Here is a 17,045-nt window from a genome sequence, read left to right as displayed (position 1 = left end):
AAGTGAGCATGAGCCCTGCATTGGGTGAGCCCCACTTCTCTCTCTCTACCTCTCTGACCCTAGTGGGATTCTCTCTCTTTCTGTCTCTCTCTCTCTCTCTCTCTCTGCCCTTGCTCACTTGCGCCCTCTCTTTCTCAAAAAATAGTCTGTTAAAATGCCAATCTTGTTCTTTGTTTTTATCTTTTGCACCTTTCCTTAGTTGCTGTTTTGAACCACGCCCTGCCAGTTCTACAACCTAGAGATTTAATCTCTGCTTGCACAGAGATTGTATTGTCCCTAAATGATTTTCTTTCTTTGCAGACAGTGGTCTGTGCTTTGTGGCTCCCCCACCAACTTTCATTTATACATAAAGACATAGTCTAGATCAAAGGAGGCCAGATTATACCAAAACATGGGCATTTGGTATCCATCCATATAATGTAGATAAAGATAAAGATTTTACTTTAATTTTCTGTTTTCATACTTTTTTTTTAAGTTTATTTATTTATTTTGAGAGAGAGCGAGTGAGCTGGGGAGGGGCAGAGGGAGAGGAAGAGAGAAAATCATAAGCAGGCTCCACGCTGTCAGCACAGAGCCTGATGCGGGGCTCGATCTCATGAACCATGAGATCACAACCTGAGCCAAAATCCAGAGTTGGACACTTAACCGGTTGAGCTACTCAGGTACCCCCTGTTTTCAGACATATATGATAGGATTATATATATGTAGTAGACTCCTTTGGCCTTTCACTGTAGTGAATGTCTAATAATTATTTCCACAGTATTTTTTTTAAATTGAGAAAATTCACATGACAGAAAATTCCAGTTTTTGCTCTTAATTTTTTATATTGTTATTTAAATTTCTATGTGATGTATTCATACTTTTTAAAAATTGTGGTTAAAATATACACAACATAAAGTTTACCATTTGGACCATTTTTTTTTTTTACATAAACTCTACACCTAACGTGGGACTTGAACTTATGACCCCGAGATCAGGAGCTCCATGCTGTACTGACTGAGCCAGCCAGCCCCCACTCCTGCCTTTGATAATTTTAGAGTGTTGAATACACTGAGATATAGTGCATTTACAGTGTTGTATAACCATCACCATTATCTAGTTTCAGAACATTTTTATCATACCATGCCCTCTAAGCTATTGCTCCCCGCTCCTCTCTACCTCCAGTCCTTGGCTGCCACTAATCTGCTTTCTGTCCCTCTGCATTTGTCTCTTCTGGCTATTTCTTATCAATGGAAACATATAGTGACATTTTGTATCTGGGGTCTTCCACTTAGTGTAATGTTTTCAAGGTTCATTTATAATTTTGCATGTATCTGTACTTCATTCTCTTTTCTATGGCTGAATTATATTCCATTATATGGAGATAGGACATTTTGTTTATCCATTTATCAGTTAATGGACACCTCCATTGTTTCCACTTTTTGGTATTGTGAATAGAGCTGCTCTGAACATTTGTATACAAGTGGTTTTGAACACCTGTTTTTTTTTTAATGTTTTTTCTGGTTTTTTTTCTTCTTGTATTTCATATTATTATTTTTAAAAATCTGTTCTTTTTTTTTTTTTTTTTTTAAAGTAAACCGTACCTGCAATGTGGGGCTCCAAGTCATGACCCCAAGATCAAGAGTCGCATGCTCTATTGACTGAGTCAACCAGGCACCTCTTGTTTTTACTTCTTTTGGGTTTCTATATAAGAGTGGAATTGCTCATCATATGGTAATTCTCTTTTAACTTTTTTAAAAAAATGTTTATTTTTGAGAGCGAGACAGAGCATGAGTCGGGGAGGAGCAGAGAGAGGAGACACAGAATACGAAGCAGGCTCCGGGCTGCAGGCTCCGGGCTCCAGGCTCCAGGCTCCGAGCTGTCAGCACAGAGCTGGATGCAGGGCTTGAACCCACAAGCCGTGAGATCATGACCTGAGTTGAAGTCAGATGCTTAACCAACTGAGCCACCTAGGTGTCCCTCTTTTTAACTTTTTAAAGAACTGCCGTACTCTTCTGTAGCTGTTGCACCATTTTACATTCTCACCGCAAGATATAAGGGTTGGCTGTGTAGCTTTTTAAACTCATTTTCCTACTTCATCAGGTGGTCTTAAGGATACTCTGTTTTTGTTTTTATTTTTATTTTTTCTTTTAGAGAGAAAGAGAGTGTGAACAGGGGAGAGGGGCAGAGGGAGAGAGAGAATCTGAAGCAGGCTCTATGCAATGTGAAGCCAATATGGGGCTCAATCCCACTCCCTAGGATCATGACCAGAGCCAAAATCAAGAGTTAGATGTTCAACTGTCTGAGCTACCCAGGCGCCCCAGGATACTCTGTTTTTAAATTTTTTTTAGGGTTTATTTATTTTTGAGAGAGAGAGACAGAATGTGAGCAGGGGAGGGGCAGAGAGAGAGGGAGACATAGAATCTGAAGCAGGCTCCAGGCTCTGAGCTGTCAGCACAAAGCCCGACACAGGGCTAGAGCTCGTGAACTGCGAGATCATGACCTGAGCAGAAGTTGGACGCCCAAGCAATTGAGCCACCCAGACACTGCTTTGTTTTTAAACCTCATTCTGCTTAGATTGAATTCATTGGTAACTTTCTTACCCTTGATACTGTCCCTTGTTCAGAAATTATGTGCATATTCAGGACTGTTTTAGCTCTCCAGAGATGATAGTATCAAGGTCACTTATTTTACAAGCATCTGATGGTCATGTTAAACATCCTTCCTTTTTTTTTTTTTTGCTTGCAGTAATCACTGGACAGCATCGGAGTGGTGTTATTTCAGCCCGAACTCGGATCGATGTTCTTTTGCTCACTTTTAGAAGAAAGCAGCCCTTCACTCACTTCCTTGCCTTTTTCCTCAATGAAGTTGAGGTTCAGGAGCGATTCCTGAAGTTCCAAGAGGAAGTACTGGAGAAGTGCTCCATGGTAAGCAGCAAACAAAACAAAACAAAAAGTTAAAAAGAAAGGGTGCAAAGATCGTTCATAATTCAAGCAGTAGAAAGGTATAAATTTCTTCTCCCACCAAAAAAGGTAACCATTTCTGATTTCTTTTGATTCTGAACTGAAAAAAAGATATAGACATATCAGCACATAAGCCTCTGTGTGTTACTGAACTATTCTTTAAAAATTTCAAGACATAAAAGGATCATTCTAAAATATATACTGTTCTGCACCTTGTGTATGGAAATATTAATGAAGTACCATTATCTGTAGATCTTCTGCCCTGGGTGGTAATGGCTTATTTGGGGTTAGTAACTAGAAGAAATTTGCGTATAGAATTGTCCTCTTATATAACAGTGAAATGCTTGTGACCAGGATAAGAGCAGATAATCTAGATTAGAAAACAAATTTTAAACTTCCTTTTGGATATAATTTTAGGCAATTTAAAGAAACATTGGTTTAAAAAAACTTACGAACATTAAATTTTTTTTCTTTTTTTTTATAATACATGTTTTTTATAGAAAGTTTAGAAAATAAAGAAAAGATGAATAAAGTGTCACCCATAATCTCACCACTGAGAGATAATATTGTGGCACAAAAACAAATGTTTAAAAATTAGAATTTGGTTTGTGTATGATTTTATATCCTGCTTTCTTTGCAATTTTGCATTATACCATTATCATTATTTTATCATTGAACAAAAACCTTTACTTTTGCTTTGGAGACAGGAAGGAAATTCTAGCAGTGATGACTAAAAAACATAATCTCATTTCGATAACAGTTCAGATAACTTGATTTTTTTTTTTAATTTTTTAATGTTTGTTTATTTTTTTATTTTTTCAACGTTTTTTTTTTTTTTTTAATTTATTTTTGGGACAGAGAGAGACAGAGCATGAACGGGGGAGGGGCAGAGAGAGAGGGAGACACAGAATCGGAAGCAGGCTCCAGGCTCTGAGCCATCAGTGCAGAGCCCGACACGGGGCTCAAACTCACAAACTGTGAGATCATGACCTGAGCCGAAGTCGAATGCCCAACCGACTGAGCCACCCAGGCGCCCCCAGATAACTTGATTTTTAATGGCTGCTTTTATTATTCTATTACCTAGATATATAATAATTTATTCTATCTTTTAAAATTTCTATTTTTCATTATAAATAATGATGTTATGACTCTTCTTGTATTACATTTTTCTGCGCTAGTCTAAGTAATTTCTTAGTAAATTCTTGGAAATGGAAAAAAGAGTCTTTGTGTGTACATTTGAGGGTTTTAAAAACAATTTTTTTTTTAATGTGTATTTACTTTTGAGAGACAGAGAACGAGTGGGGGAGGGGCAGAGAGAGACCAAGACACAGAATCCGAAGCAGGCTTCAGGCTCCGAGCTGTCAGCACAGAGCTCAACGTGGGGCTTGAATTCACGAGTGCTGAGATCGTGAGCTGAGCCCAAATCAGATGCCTAACTGACTGAGCTACCCAAGCACCCCTCCCCCTTTTTTTTCTTTTTTAATGTTTATTTACTTTTGAGAGAGAGAAAGAGTGAGGGTTTTGATATATATGTCTCCAAATTACCTTTAGGAAATGTTATAACACTATATGTCAAACTGTAGTTTTCTTGAATTTCCTTTTCTCATCCTTGCCAATATTGGTGTTACCATTTTTTTAAGGTTCTTTTTTTTTTGTAATCCAGTTGCCAAAAAATATTAGTTTATTGCTTGATTGTTCATTTATTTGATTATTGGTGAGATAAGGCTTTTTTTTTAAATTTTATTTTTAAAATTTTACATCCAGATTAGTTAGCATCTAGTGCAACAATGATTTCAGGAGTAGATTCCTTTAGTGCCCCTTACCCATTTAGCCCACCCCCCCTCCTACAACCCCTCTAGTAACCCTCAGTTTTGTTCTCCATATTTATGAGTCTCTTCTGTTTTGTCCCCCTCCCTGTTTTTATATGATTTTTGTTTCCCTTCCCTTATGTTCATCTGTTTTGTTTCTTAAAGTCCTTATATGAGTGAAGTCATATGATTTTTGTCTTTCTCTGACTAATTTCACTTAGCATAATAACCTCCAGTTCCATCCACGTAGTTGCAAATGGCAAGATTTCATTCTTTTTGATTGTCAAGTAATACTCCATTGTATGTATATACCACATCTTCTTTATCCATTCATCCATCGATGGACATTTGGGCTCTTTCCATACTTTGGCTATTGTTGATAGTGCTGCTATAAACGTGGGGGTGCATGTGTCCTTTCGAAACAGCACACCTGTATCCCTTGGATAAATGCCTAGTAATGCAATTGCTGGGTCGTAGGGTAGTTCTGTTTTTAGTTTTTTGAGGAACCTCCATACTGTTTCCAGAGTGGCTGCACCAGCTTGCATTCCCACCAACAATGCAAAAGAGATTCTCTTTCTCTGCATCCTCACCAACATCTGTTGCTGCCTGAGTTGTTAATGTTAGCCATTCTGACAGGCGTGAGGTGGTACCTCATTGTGGTTTTGATTTGTATTTCCCTGATGATGAGTCATGTTGAGCATTTTTTCATGTGTCAGTTTGCCATCTGGATGTCTTCTTTGGAGAAGTGTCTCTTCAGGTCTTTTGCCCATTTCTTCACTGGATTATTTGTTTTTTGGGTGTTGAGTTGGTAAGTTCTTTATAGATTTTGGATACTAACCCTTTATCTGATATGTTGTTTGCAAATATCTTCTCCCATTCTGTCGGTTGCCTTTTAATTTTGCTGATTGTTTCCCTCACTGTGCAGAAGCTTTTTATTTTGATGAGGTCCCAGTAGTTCATTTTTGCTTTTGTTTCCCTTGCCTCCAGAGACATGTTGAGTAAGAAGTTGCTGCAGGCAAGATCAAAGAGGTTTTTGCCTGCTTTCTCCTCGAGGATTTTGATGGCTTCCTGCCTTACATTTAGGTCTTTCATCCATTTTGAGTTTATTTTTGTGTATGGTGTAAGAAAGTGGTCCAGGTTCATTCTTCTGCATGTTGCTGTCTAATTTTCCCAGCACCACTTGCTGAAGAGACTGTCTTTATTCCATTGGGTATTCTTTCCTGCTTTGTCAAAGATTAGTTGGCCATACGTTTGTGGGTCCATTTCTGGGTTCTCTACTCTGTTCCATTGATCTAAGTACAGATAAGACTTCTTCACGTATTTAATTCTTGTTTCTTTATGTCTTGGCCTGTTTATCTTTGAGGGTGTTCATTTTTTTAAAATGCTTATTTGTTTATTTTTAAATGTTTACTTATTTTTGAGAGAGACTGAGTGAGCACGGGGAAGGGACAGAGAGAGAGGGAGACGGAGGATCGGAAGCTGTCTCTGCACTGACAGTAGAAAGCCTGATGCAAGGCTCAAACTCACGAACCAAGAGATCACAACCTGAGCTGAAGTCAGATGCTTAACCAACTGAGCCACCAAGGCGCCCCTATTTATGTATTTGAGAGACAGAGAGGGAGCACAAGCAGGAGAGGGGCAGAGAGAGAGAGAGAGAGAGAGAGAATCCCCAGCAGGTCCCATGCTACCAGCACAGAGCCCCATGATGTGGGGCTTGATCCCATGAACTATGAGATGATGACCTGAGCAGAAATCAAGAGTTGGACACCCAACTGACTGAGCCACCCAGGTGCCCCAAGAGTGTTCATTTTTTAATTTATTTGTAAGAGCTTCATATATATTAAGAGGATGAGTATCACTTCATAATTTGCGTGTAATTTTTTAGTTTATTTGAAATATATTTTGATACATAATGAGGTAAAACTCTAATTTTTTAAAATCCCTATTTAGTTAACCAGTTATCTAGAGAAGAATTTAAAAATCTTATTTTACCTTAAAAATTATAATGCAGTAAATGGGGCGCCTGGATGGCTCAGTTGGTTAAGCATCTGACTCTTTTTCGGCTCAGGTCATGATCTTGCAATTTTGTGGGTTCAGGCCCCACATCAGGCTGTGCACTGACAGCATGGAACCTGCTTGAGATTCTCTTTCTCGTCCTCTCTCTCAGGCTCCACCCCCCCCCCCCCCAGCCCCTTCTGGTGCTCTCTCTCTCTCTCTCTCAAAATAGATAAGTAAACTTAAAAAATTTATGATGCAGTAAAATGGACTTTTTTGGGGCTTGTATGGATTTTTTTAAGCTTATTTATTTGAGAGAGACAGAGACAGTGTGAGTGGAGGAGGGGCACATAGAGGGAGAGAGAGGAGAGAATCCCAAGCAGGTTCCAGGCTGCCAGCCTGGGGCCCAAACCCATGAAACAGCAAGATCATGACCTAGACTGAAACCAAGATTTGGATGCTTAGCCAACTGAGCCTCCCAGGTGCTCCAATTTTTTTTTAAATGTTTATTTATTTTGAGAGAGAGTGGGTGTGCATGCATGTGCGTGTACACTGGGGAGGAGAGGGACAGAGAAAGAGGGAAAGAGAGAGAATCCCCAGCAGGCTCTGACAAGGGGCTTGATCTCACGTCCTTGGGATCAGAACCTGAACAGAAATCAAGAGTCGGATGCTTAACCAACTGACCTACCCAGGCAGCCTTAGATTTTTAATTAATATTTTATTTTTAAGTAATCTCTATACCCAGTATGGGGCTTGACCTCACAACCCTGAGATCAAGAGTCACATGCTCTTCTGACTGAGCCAGCCAGAAGCCTCTGGATCATACTTTTAATGTCATGTCTAAGAACTCTTTGCTTAACCCCAAATAACCAAGGTTTTCTCTTAGCATTTTTGTAATTTTGCTAATTTTGTAATTTTGTAATCCAGTTAATTTTTGTATTAGGTGTGACATTTAGGTCAAGGTTCATTTTTATGCACATGGATGTCCATGCTATGTTTTCTCAATCTTGTACTAAAGAGAGGAATAAAAGCATACGGAATGAAATAGAACAGTGGTTAGTATCTTTGATTCTCGAAACAGATGAACCTGGATCTGATTCTGGGTTCCTTATATGTGTAGACTTTGGCAAGTGAACCTCTCCAGATTTTTACAGCTTGCTTTGGAGAGTTGCAGGAAGGATTAAATGTAACATAAAGTACTCAGCACGGTGCTTGATACATAACAAGCATGTAATAAATGGTAGCTACTACTCCTATTTTATGGCTGTTTAGGTTAAAGTTATTTGTATTCCTTGGAGTATTAAGAAAAGATGAGGGCTGTCTTCAATAGCTGTGTGCAGGGTTAATGAAAATGTTCTGGGTGAAAAAGTTTTATAAGATTTCTCCTTCCCTCTATTCCTTTTATTTTTCTTTTCCCCCTTTTCCTTTCCTTTCCTTTGCTTTGCTTTCTCCTATCCTGTTCTATTGCTCAGCTAGGTCTTCAGTGTTAGAATATAGCAAGATATAGATACGCAGATGTAGAAGTATTAGAATCCAAGTACTTGTGTGGGACAGGGAGTAAGAATTGCTAAAATTGGTAATTTTTAAAAATTTATCTTTTAATGTTCATTTAAAATGAAATTAAAATTTTTTTTAATGTTTATTTTTGAGAGAGAGCATGCGTGACTGGGAGAGGGGCAGAGTGAGGGAGACACAGAATCCAAAGCACGCTCCAGGCTCTGAGCTGTCAGCACAGCGCCTGATGCAGGGCTCTAACTCACAAACCATGAGATCGTGACTTGAGCCAAAGTCGGACACTTAACCGACTGAACCACTCAGGTGCCCCTTTTTATTTGTTTTTGAGAGGTGGGGAGAAGGGGGAGCAGGGGAGGGGTAGAGAGAGAGAGAGAGAGAGAGAGAATCCCAAGCAGGCTCCGTGTTTTCAGAGAAGAGCCTAATGCAGGGCTCAAACTTACAAACTGTGAGATCATGACTTGAGCCAAAATCAACCATCTGAGCCACTCAGATACTTCTAAATGTTTATTTTTGAGACAGAGAATGCACGTGAGCGGGAGAGGACAGAGAAGGGGACAGAGGATCTGAAGTGGGTTCTGTGCTAACAGCAGAGAGCCTGATACAGGGCTAGAATTCATGAACTGTGAGATCATGACCTGGGCCAAAGTCAAATGCTTAACCAACTAAGCCACCCAAAAACCCTAAAATTGATTATTTAAGAAGGAGACTACAGCATGACATAATGTATAGAGAAGTTGAATCATTCATTGTGTTGCCTACCTAGACTAATGTAACATTGTATGTCAACTCTATTGAAATAAAAAAAAAAAAATATTTATTTATTTATTTTTTTTTTTTAAACGTTTTTAATTTATTTTTTGGGGACAGAGAGAGACAGAGCATGAACGGGGGAGGCGCAGAGAGAGAGGGAGACACAGAATCGGAAACAGGCTCCAGGCTCCCGAGCCATCAGCCCAGAGCCCGACGCGGGGCTCGAACTCACGGACCGCGAGATCGTGACCTGGCTGAAGTCGGACGCTTAACCGACTGCGCCACCCAGGCGCCCCAAAAAATTTATTTTTTAATTAAAAAAATTTTTTAAGTTTATTTCACAAGTAGGGGAGGGGCAGAGAGAGAGAGAGAATCCCAAGCAGGCTCTGAATTGTCAGTGCAGAGCCCGATTTGGGGCTTGATCCCATGAACCATGAGATCATGACCTAAACCAAAACCAAGATTTGGACGCTTAACCAACTGAGCCACCTGGCGCCCCCCCCCCCCCAAATTTTTTTTTTAAAGGAGGCTAGGGGTGGCTGGGTGGCTCAGTTGGATAGGTATCCAACTTCTGCTCAGGTCATGATCTTGCTGTTCATAAGTTCAAGCCCCACGTCAGGCTCTGCTCTGAGCCTGGAGCCTGCTTCAGATTCTGTTTCCCTCTCTGTAACTCTCCTGCTTGCACTCTGTCTCTGTCTCTTTCTCTCTCTCTCTAAAATAAATAAGCATTAAAAATATTTTGCTTTTAATGTTTATTTTTGAGAGAGAGAGAGAGAGGGAGAGGGACAGAGCATGAGTGGGGGAGGGACAGAGAGAAGACACACACACACATACACACACACAGAATCCAAAGGAGGCTCCAGGCTCTGAGCTTCAGATCCAGGCTCTGAGTTGTCAGCACAGAGCCCAATGTGGGGCTCAAACCCATGAACTGCGAGATCATGACCTGAGCCTAAGTCAGACACTTAACTGACTGATCCTCCCAGGCACCCCTAAAAAAATTTTTTTAAGGAGGTTAGAAAGGTGAGTAGATTCAGACTGGAAAATATGAGTAGACAGTGTGGAATTATATAACCCATTTTTAAGTGATTAACTGGCATTTATGTGCTTGAACAAGGGCACATTTATAAATTAAATACTGTATATGTATGCAGTATATATATGTATGTACTATATATATATATATATGTATATATATATGTGTGTGTGTGTGTGTGTATAGTGTGCATATAAAATTAGTAAGCCGTCAGAATGTCTTTTTTCCCCCTTAGCATTTCATAGCAAGATGATTTCATTCTGGTTGGAGGGTGGGGTAGGAGATCAGGAACACTGAAGTTTCAGTGTGGGCTGGTAAGTTTTGAAATTATTTTCCCTTATAAATACCAGCTTATTGAAGCTCAGTGATTTATATTGTTTTGAAAAGTTACAAATGTTTGGTGTGCAATAAGCAGCTTGTAATAAGTAAGCCTTTTTGTCTGTGTGTGTGTGTACACTTTCTCCCTTTCCTTGTGGTTCCTGACATGGGCTGACAGGGAACAAATATTGGAGAATGATTGCTTTAATTCAACTAGAATAGGATTGGCCACTGTGGATGTCATGCTGGCCTTAATCAGGTCAGAGTACTTTCTTCCTGCTTTTGGGGAGACTCCATAGTGACATTGCTTTCTTCCTGCTTTTAAATCAGGTTCTGATAACAGCAGGGGAGTAAGTACAGCATAAAAGAGTAAATAAGTAGTAAGCGACCATTATCTACCTATTATATGAAATTTTTAGTGGTTTTCATTCTGATGTTAGAACAACAGGCTGATTGATGGCTGTAAGAGCCTATAGGCATTTTCTAGTAGTGATCTGTACTTACTACCCTAACTTAGATGAGTTTCCCTCCAGTAGGTTGTTTTGGTTTTTTTTCCAGATTTTATTTTTAATCTCTGCACCCAGCGTGGGGCTGGAGCTTAAAACCCTGAGATCAGGAGTTGGGTGTTTTACCTACTGAGCCAGGCAGGTGCCCCCCCCCCCCCTTTCTGGTAGCTTTGAAGAGCACATACCTATTCATTGAGACAGAAGTTTCATGAAAGACTGGCGTCCAGCCTTGTTTTGGTTCCTCTGAAACTCATTTGATATCTCTGATCATGTCTTAGCTCCAAAATAAGAATGGGCTCAACATTCTCTTATTTTTAGGAAAAAGATGATACCTCTTGGTATAAAGTTGGCACATAAATTTTTTGAATTTACATATGTATTATATACATGTATTAAAACAAAATTTATCATACTTGCTTATTAAAATAAAATTTGTCATACTTGCTGTGTGTGTGTGTTTTTTTTTTTAACGTTTGTTTTGAGAGAGAACAAGAGCAAGCGAATGGGTAGGGCAGAGAGAGAGAATCCCAAGCAGGCTCTGCACTGCCCGATGCAGGGTTCAGTCTCATGAACCATGAGATCATGACCTGAGCTGAGATCAGGAGCCAGACACTCACCCAACTGAGCCACCCAAGTACCCCAGTATTCACTGTTTTGTACCCACCTTTTGATTTAACAGGATGTTCCAGGTAAATACATATAAATCTAATTAGTGTTTTCAATTACCATAAAGTATTTTATGAATGTACCCCAACTTATTTAAGCAGTCCTCCTTTAATGGAACATTAAAGGAAATTATTTCTATTAAATAATGCTATAATGAACATTTTTGTACATGCATCTTTATGTTCTTGGCTCATGATTTCTTTGGAATACATTTTGGGGTAAATTCTTAAGAAGTAGAATATGTGGGCTAAAGGAACATAAAGTTTAATTTTTTGATAGTTTTTTTTCTATGTTAGATATCAACTTCTATGTTAGATGTCAACTTTATTGAGTTATAATTTACTTATAGTGTAATGTCCCAGTTTTGACACACACATACTGCAGTGTGACAACCATCAAAAACAAGATATAGAGGGGTGCCTGGGTGGCTCCGGCATTATGGTCCAACTTTGGCTCAGGTTATGGTCTCATTGTTCGTGGGCTCGTGCCCCATGTCGGGCTCTGTGCTGACAGCTCAGAGCCTGGAGCCTGCTTCTGATTCTGTGTCTTCCTCTCTCTCTGCCCCTCCCCCACTCGCACTCCTGTCTCTCTCTCAAAAATAAATAAAATATTAAAAAAAACTTTTTAAATAAATAAAAATAGACTTTAAAAGAAAAATGTTTTTCTTTTTCTTTTTTTTATATAATTTTTTTTAATGTTTATTTATTTTTGAGAGAGAGAGAGAGAGACAGAGCACGAGCAGGGGAGGAGCAGAGAGAGAGAGAGACACAGAATCCAAAACAGGCCCCAGTCTCTGAGCTGTCAGCACAGAGCCCGATGCGGGGCTCGAACCCACAAACCGTGAGATCTTGACCTGAGCCGAAGCCGGACGCTCAACCAACTGAGCCACCCAGGCGCCCCGTAAAAAGCAGAAATTTTTAATTTGATGGAATCCAATTTTTTTTTATGGTCTGTACTTTTTGTGTTGCCTCTGAAAAATCTCTGCCTTTTTAAGATGTCAAAGTTTTCTTTTGTAAACTACAAACTGTAAAACTATGTTGTATGTTTTAACTTTAATGTTTAGGTCAGTAATTCATTTGAAGTTAATTTTTGTGTGTGGTGGGAGATAAGGATTCAGGTTCATTTTTTCCCATATAGATGTCTAGTTCAAGTGCCATTTGTTGAAAAGACCATCCTTTTCCCATTGAATGGCCTTGCTACCTTTGTTGAAAATCAAATGATCTTTTGTGGTTGAGTCTGTTTCTGGACTCTATTCTGTGTATTTATCTACATGCGTATCTTTGCACCAATGTTATACAATCTTGATTACTATAGCTTTATAAGTCTTCTAATTAGATAATGTAACTTCTCCAATTTTGTTCTTTTTAAAGATTTTTTTCCATTTATAATACTTGGATTTCCATATAGATTTTACTATTTTTTAAATTAAATTTTAGTTTTGTGAGTAATCTCTACCCCCATTGTGAAGCTCAAACTCGCAACCCCAAGATCAAGAGTTGCATGCTCTACTGACTGAGCCAGCCAGATGCCCCTTGATTTTCACATAAGTTTTAGAATCATCTTGTTGATTGGTATAAAAATGCCTGCTGGGATTTTGACTGGAATTGTGTTGAGTCTATAGATCATTTTGGGGAGAATTAATATTTTAATAGTATTGAATCTTTTAGTCAGTAAACATAATATATATTTATTGTTTAGGTCTTCTTCAGTTTCTCTTAGTAATATTTTATAGTTTTCATTGTACAGGTTGCACATACATCTTATTAAATTTTATTCCTAGTGTTTATGTTTTTGATGCTACTATAAACAAAACTGCTTTTTAATTTCATTTCCCAATTTTATGCTACTTGTATTAAAATTGTCCTAAGTTTTCCATATTTTGTGATGCTATTGGAAATGGTATCTTTTAATTTCGGATGCACTTGTGTATTATTACTGTATAGAAATATAGTTGAGGGGCACCTGCGTGGCTCAGTTGGTTGAGCGTCACACTGTAGTTCAGGTCACGATCTCATGGTTTATGAATTCAAGCCCCACATCGGTTCGCTGCTGTCAGGGCAGAGACCGTTTCAGATCCTCTGTCCCCCTCTTTCTTTACCTCTTCCTGCTGGCATACTGTCTCTCAAAAATAAATAAACAGTTAAAAGAAAAAGAAATACAGCTGATTTTTGTATGTTAAACTGTGTATGTATCCTGTGACCTTGCTAAATTCATCTATCAATTCTTGTAATTGTGTATTAGTTTGCTAGGGCTTCTCTTACAAAATACCACACGCTGGATAGCTTACACAATACAAATTTATTTTTTCACAGTGGAAACTGGAAGTCTGAGATCAAGGTATTAAAATGGCTGGTTTTTTCTTCTTCTTCTTCTTCTGTTTTTTTTCCTAAAGTTTATTTATTATTTATTTTGGGAGAGAGAGAAAGAGATGTGGAGCTCGACCTCACAAACCAACAGATCATGACTTGATCCAAAGTCAGACACTTTAGAGACTGAGCCAACCAGGTACCCCAGGGCTGGTTTCTTATAAGGCTTCTCTACTTGGCTTGTAGATGGTTGTTTTCTTTTGATGTTTTCACATGGTCTTCACTGTGTGTTTGTGCCCTAGTCTCCTCTTTTTATAAGAACACCATCATATTGGATTAGGGCATACCTGTAGGACTTCATTTTACCTTAATTACCTTTTTAAAGGCCGTAGTTACAAGTATAGTCACATTATGAGTTACTGGGAATTAGGACTTCAACAATGTGAATTTTAGGGGGACACAATTCAGTTCACACCAAATTACTTTGTTGTTTCCTTAAAATTTTCTATGTATAGGGGCGCCCGGGTGTCTCAGTTGGTTGAGCATCCGACTTCGGCTCAGGTCATGATCTCACAGTTCATGAGTTCGAGCTCCGCATCAGGCTCTGTGCTGACAGCTCAGAGCCTGGAGCCTGCTTTGGATTCTGTGTCTCTCTTTATCTCTCTCTGCCCCTCCCCTGCTCATGCTCACTTGCTCGGTCTCTCTCTCAGAAATAAACATTTTTAAAAATGTAAAAAAAGAATTTTCTATGTATATAATCACTACCATCTGTGAATAAAGATAGTTTTACTTCTTCTATTTTTAAAAAAATTTAAAAAAATTTTTTTAAGTTTACTTGGAGAGAGAGGGCATGTGTACGGGGTGGGGGGGTTGGGCGGCAGAGAGAAGGAGAGACACAATCCCAAGCAGGCTCTGCACCATCAGCATACAGTCCAATGTGGGGCGTGAACTCACAAACCTGTGAGATCATGACCTGAGCCGAGATCAAGAGTCAGATGCTTAACCAATTGCACCACCCAGGCACCCCTGCTTCTTCCATTTTAATCTACGTGTCTATTACTTCTTTTACTTATTACATTGCTAGGGCCTCCAGTATTGTGCTGAATAGAAAATGTGAGAGGGGACATTCTTTTAAATAAATGTTTATTTATTTATTTTGAGAGAGAGTGTGGACAGGGGAGGGGCAGAGACAGGGGCGGGGGGGGGGGGGTGGTAGGGAGGAGCAGAGAGAGAGATTCCCAAGCAGACCCCGTGCTGTCAGCGCAGAGCCCGACACAGGGCTCAGTTTCACAAACTGTGAGATCATGACCTAAGCTGAAACCAAAAGTTGGATGCTTAACCGACTAAGTCACCCAGGTGGCCCTAGACCATTTACTTTTAATGTAATTATAGATATGGATGGCTTTAGATCTACCATTTTGCAATTTTTTATCCTGTCTTTTCATTGGTCAAGTTTTTCCTACAATTTTTGAATTGAGGGTGTTTAAAAATTTTATTTTATTAAAAAAATTTTTTTTAGCATTTATTCATTTTAAAGAGACAGAGTATGAGTAGGGGAGGAGCAGAGAGAAAGGGAGACACAGAATTTGAAGTCGACTCCAGGCTCTTAGCTGTCAGCACAGAGCCCAGTGCGGGACTTGGACGCACAAGCCATGAGATTGTGGCCTGAGATGAAGTCGGACACTTAACTGACTGAGCCATCCAGGCACCCCTATTTTATTTTTAAACAGCTACTTTTTTTCTTTTAAAGTTTGTTTTTTAACAGTCTCTACACCCAACATGAGGCTCAAACCCATGCCCCTGAGATCAAGAGTTGCACACTTCTTTTGACTGAGCCAGCCAGGCACCCCAGGTGTTTAAAATTTTTAATTTCATCAACTCTACTGGCTTATTAGCTATACCTGTTCATTTTTTAAGCAAATGCTCTAAGGTATACAATGTACGTCCTTAATTCATCACCTCCAGATAATATGACACTATGTACAGTGAGGAACCTTACAATACATCATCTCTTTCTTTACTTCTGACTTTGTCTCATTGTCATTAATTTTGCTTCTCTATATAAACAACTTCCTGTAAGATTTCTTATAGTTCAAGTCTTCTGGAAACACTTTCTCTCAGCTGTTATTTGTCTGAAAAATTATTTAGGTCATCTTTTTTGAAAGATAATTTTTACTGGCTATAGGATTCTAAGTTGATAGTTTTTTTCTCTCAGCACCATAAAGACATTATTCCATAGTCTTCTGGCTTATGTAGATTCTGATAAGAAATCTGTTAAAATTCTTTGTTCCTCTATGTGTAAGATGTTTAGTTGCTTTTTTATTTTTAATTGGAAATAATTTAAAATTTATAAAAATTGGGAAAAGAAATAGTATAACAAATACTCATATGCTCTAATATGATCGATCCTTTATAAACTGTCCAATACAAGTTCCAGGGTAAGGTCAGGAATTGCATTTAGTTTTTATGTTTAACCTCTGTTCTGTTTTGAGCAATTCTCTGGCTGTAATTTTTTCCTGAATTTTCTTTTGGGGAAAATGCTTCCATTTTGTCATGTTGGCTAAGTTTCTGTCTTTTGCGTGTTTTAATAGCTTGTTATGTGTCCTGCACCTGTGAGTACTACTCTATTAAAAAGGGGGTCATACACTGTCCAGGGTTGGCACTTTAGGAAGTGTTTTTGATGTATGTTGCGTGCACTCTGTTGTTGCGTTTTGGCCGCTCTATCCCACTGGTCAGTCCTCTACAAAGCTTCTCCTTGCTTGTAGTGGTAGAGTGTTTGGACCTTCTACCACGTGTGCCTTGATTTGTTTGTTGAAGTTCCCTGGGCCTTCCCTGTTCCTCCAATCTGGGATACAGATACCGTGACCACTCCTCTTAGGGAAGGTCTTCAAGTTATTGTTTAGTTTTGTGTACTGGGAAAGTCAGTAATGCCAATTCCACCGAGTTTCTAGTCCTGTTTCTGGGTTGAGACTTGAAGACCATTCTTTGTTGCTGTAGCATTCAGGGTTAAGACTTACTGGAAAACTGGCTTGAGTTGTGCATAGACCTCCAAGAGTCTCGCCCGCCATCTACTTGGCCAATATGTTCCTCTCCCCAACCTTGCAAAGTAACCTTCGTTTCATTGTTCCTTTTGCTCTCTGGCCTTACTTCCCTTGACTATTATTTGTCTTTTTTTGCTCCTTTTATCCCTCATGCAGCAGGTG

General features: G+C 39.1%; 1 protein-coding gene across 9 annotated transcripts in view; it reads left to right on the top strand.

Annotated features, from left to right (window-relative positions):
• ASCC1 (activating signal cointegrator 1 complex subunit 1) overlaps positions 1–17,045 on the top strand; it is a 108,610-nt gene that overhangs the window by 13,305 nt on the left and 78,260 nt on the right. For all 9 annotated transcript variants that reach the window (XM_058696639.1, XM_058696636.1, XM_058696642.1 and 6 more), the window contains exon 5: positions 2,728–2,906. In XM_058696639.1, coding sequence (XP_058552622.1) covers positions 2,728–2,906 — 179 coding nt within the window. The remainder of the gene's footprint in view (positions 1–2,727; positions 2,907–17,045) is intronic.

The sequence above is a fragment of the Neofelis nebulosa genome, chromosome 13, assembly GCF_028018385.1.
Source record: "Neofelis nebulosa isolate mNeoNeb1 chromosome 13, mNeoNeb1.pri, whole genome shotgun sequence".
Classification (NCBI taxonomy): domain Eukaryota; kingdom Metazoa; phylum Chordata; class Mammalia; order Carnivora; family Felidae; genus Neofelis; species Neofelis nebulosa.
This window is presented reverse-complemented; position numbering and strand designations above follow the sequence as displayed.